This window comes from Dipodomys ordii, unplaced genomic scaffold (genome assembly GCF_000151885.1).
Source record: "Dipodomys ordii isolate 6190 unplaced genomic scaffold, Dord_2.0 Scaffold7, whole genome shotgun sequence".
Lineage (NCBI taxonomy): Eukaryota > Metazoa > Chordata > Mammalia > Rodentia > Heteromyidae > Dipodomys > Dipodomys ordii.
Genome location: NW_012267223.1, coordinates 17,589,944 through 17,592,687, shown reverse-complemented (window position 1 = coordinate 17,592,687; position 2,744 = coordinate 17,589,944). Strand labels below are relative to the sequence as shown.

General features: G+C 56.3%; 1 protein-coding gene across 1 annotated transcript in view; it reads right to left on the bottom strand.

Annotated features, from left to right (window-relative positions):
• The window catches only part of Dlx3 (distal-less homeobox 3), a 6,529-nt gene extending 4,044 nt beyond the window's left edge, over positions 1 to 2,485 (bottom strand). Inside the window, exons 1-2 of the mRNA XM_013036775.1 lie at positions 2,355 to 2,485; positions 1,609 to 1,745 (exon numbers count right to left, since the gene is read on the bottom strand). Of these exons, the coding sequence (XP_012892229.1) occupies positions 1,609 to 1,745; positions 2,355 to 2,485 (268 nt within the window). The remainder of the gene's footprint in view (positions 1 to 1,608; positions 1,746 to 2,354) is intronic.
• Between the last annotated feature and the right edge of the window lie 259 nt (positions 2,486 to 2,744).

Here is a 2,744-nt window from a genome sequence, read left to right as displayed (position 1 = left end):
CACACACACACACACACACACACACACACACACACACACACACACACCTTCAAAAGGCTTAATCTGGGCTGGAGCATAGGAGGGAGAACCACGTGTGTGTGTGTGTGTGTGTGTGTGTGTGTGTGTGTGTGTGTGTGTTTTGAGGTGGTTGGCTCTGAAGAGCCCCAAAGTCTGTCAATGTGCTGTGACTGGGAGTGGGTTGGCTTAGGTGCTATGGGGTAGGAAGGGAATTTGCCCAATGGGTGTTTCTGGAAGGAGGTGTGGTGGTGGTGGTGTGTGGTGTATGTTTGTATATTATAAAAATGACAACCCCTCCAAAAAAAGTGATAAAGACGCAGAGTCCATGCAGCTATTTTAATTGCTCTTAAAATCAGAAGAAATGAAAAAGAATGTCTACGCTGATACATTGTCTGTGTGGCAATGCAGTCAGGAAGTGTAATTTTCAAAAGCTTTCAAAGGAAGGAGCCCACCAAGCAAAATCACCTTAGGCCTACTGAAGCCTCAAAAGAGCCACCAGAGGGTCCTGCTGGGTGGGACAGGGCCATGGGGAGGAGGGGGTGATACGAGTGTCTCCAAAACGATGTGGGTGCCACTTCAGAGGGGGTGGGGGGCTGAATGGAGGCTGGGTAGAACACTGGCAGGCTCTCCAACTGGGTGCCTCAGTAGGTCTGCAGACAGATTTCAGGGCAGGATGGGCCAGCACTCAGGTGTGTGGGCATTTTTAAGGGTGAGGCGCATCAGATGGGGTGTGTGAGCATTTCACATGCCCACAGCACACAAAGATGTAGGTGAATAGGAGGGTGCAAGCGTGTGGCAGGGGAGGTGTGTAAGGATGTGGGGACTTGGAGGGCTGTTGGGAATCCACCATGCATCCTGGTGTGTATGTGCACTTGCGAATAGATCTCTTGGGACCTTCCCCATCCCCTATGGGGTAGCCATGATGCACCACTGAACCCTTTCCTGCCACAAAGACTCTGATAAAGACGGTCCCCACAGATTCTAGTCTGGCCTGGCCCATATAAAACCTAGTTCCTAGATGAGTTTAGCTGCCTGGGGGGTACCTCTCCCATTTCTCCATCCCCCACCCAACTTCTTTAGAGAAGGGGGAGTCTTCTCCTAGTCTTATTTCCTAGACCACCCCCTCCCCGTTCCAGTTCACTTCCTGTCCCCTAGACCTGACTAGTCTGGCCAAACTATGTGGAGGACACACAGTGCCAGCTTGCCACCTAGTGGTCACTGCTGGGCCCTGCAGCCCCGTGAACCTGAGTGAAACCATCCTGAGGGGGTGGGAGGTGGGAAGAGGGGTATCTTAGGATGGAGTGTGCAGGGGAGGGGAGGAGGGGGGCTCTGTGCCCCCTTTCAAAGTCAGGCCTGGAGGCAGGCTACTGGGTCTGAAATGACTTTGAGAAGTGTAGTTGGTGGAGACAGAGGGCCGCGTTCTGAGCTCAGGGGCCCGCAGTGGGTGCTGCCTGGCCGGGGCCCGAGGCCGCCGCGTGGGAAAGGTGGGGGCGGGGGCGGACCAGGGGAGCGCTATCTGTCTGTCTATCTGCGCGTCCCCCCAGCGCCTATCGCCCGCCGCTGCGAGCCAGTGTCGGGGCGAGTTGCCACCCGCTCTGGATGCGCTGTGTTCTGCTGCCAAGAGGCGCCCCGGGGAGCCCGCGGCGTTGGGGGCAGGAAGGGCACTGGGCGGCAGGCTGCCCTCCCGGGATGCGAGTGGGGGCGGCAGGCAGGCACCCCCAAACTCCCTACACCCAGGGAATGGCGGCGTCGGGCAAGCCCTGTCCCAAGGGTTCATTTATTCATTCACCAACAGAGAGCAAAAACGTCAGGTGATTCAAAGAAACCCGGCCTCCCTCCTCACCTCACCCCGACCCCACCTTGACTACTGAGTGAGCTCAGAAATCCTGGTTGGTGGTGGAGGATTATTTTAGAATATTCTCGAATCTGGAGAGTGTAAGAGTTCTAGAAGTGGATTGAAATTGCAATGAGCGTAACCAAGCCGATTCAGTGGCAATATGAGGTCCTCCAGTGCCTGGCACGCCATGGACAGCCTAACCTGTCCAGTTCAGATACCTAGAGCCATGCTCAGTGGGTGTTTGTTGGCTGACTAACTGAGACTCCCTAACAGGGGCTGAATGGCCTTGGCGCTTCTCTATTGTGGCTGGGGCTGAGGCGTGCCTGGTGGGAGGGGCCATGGGCAGGCACAAGGCCCCAGGGGCCAGTGGAAGGGGCAGCTTCAACCAGGGAAGCTTCCCCCAAAGGCTGTCAGACCAGCAGGAATGGAGACACCACCGGCTGGGAGGGAGAGGAACCTGAACGATGCAGTGGGACCAGTGCCACCCACTGGACCTCACCTGGCCCAGCAAGATGAGCAAGTGTCAGCCGCCTGGACTCCTTGCCCCTGGTGGAGGGGTGAAGCGGGGCAGTTCTTGACAGGCTCTGGGAGGTGGGAGGGGGGCTGGCTCATGTCCAGCTTGAAGTCCATTGCCCACTCTGCCTCTGGCACCCCAAAGAGCTGCTTGTTGAAGCAAGCTGTTTCCTGAAGCACAGCTACCAGGCCTGCTGGAATAAGGGAAGGACTCAGAAAAGGAGATGGAACCTAAGATGTATAGGCAGCCCTGGCTTTCTATCTTGCCTGGGGAGCTGGCGCCATCTAGTGGTCATAGTAAGGAGTTGGTGTCCAGCTCCACCCGAGAGAGCTGAAATGGGAAGGGCCAAGGAGCCCTGTCAACATTAAAGATTAA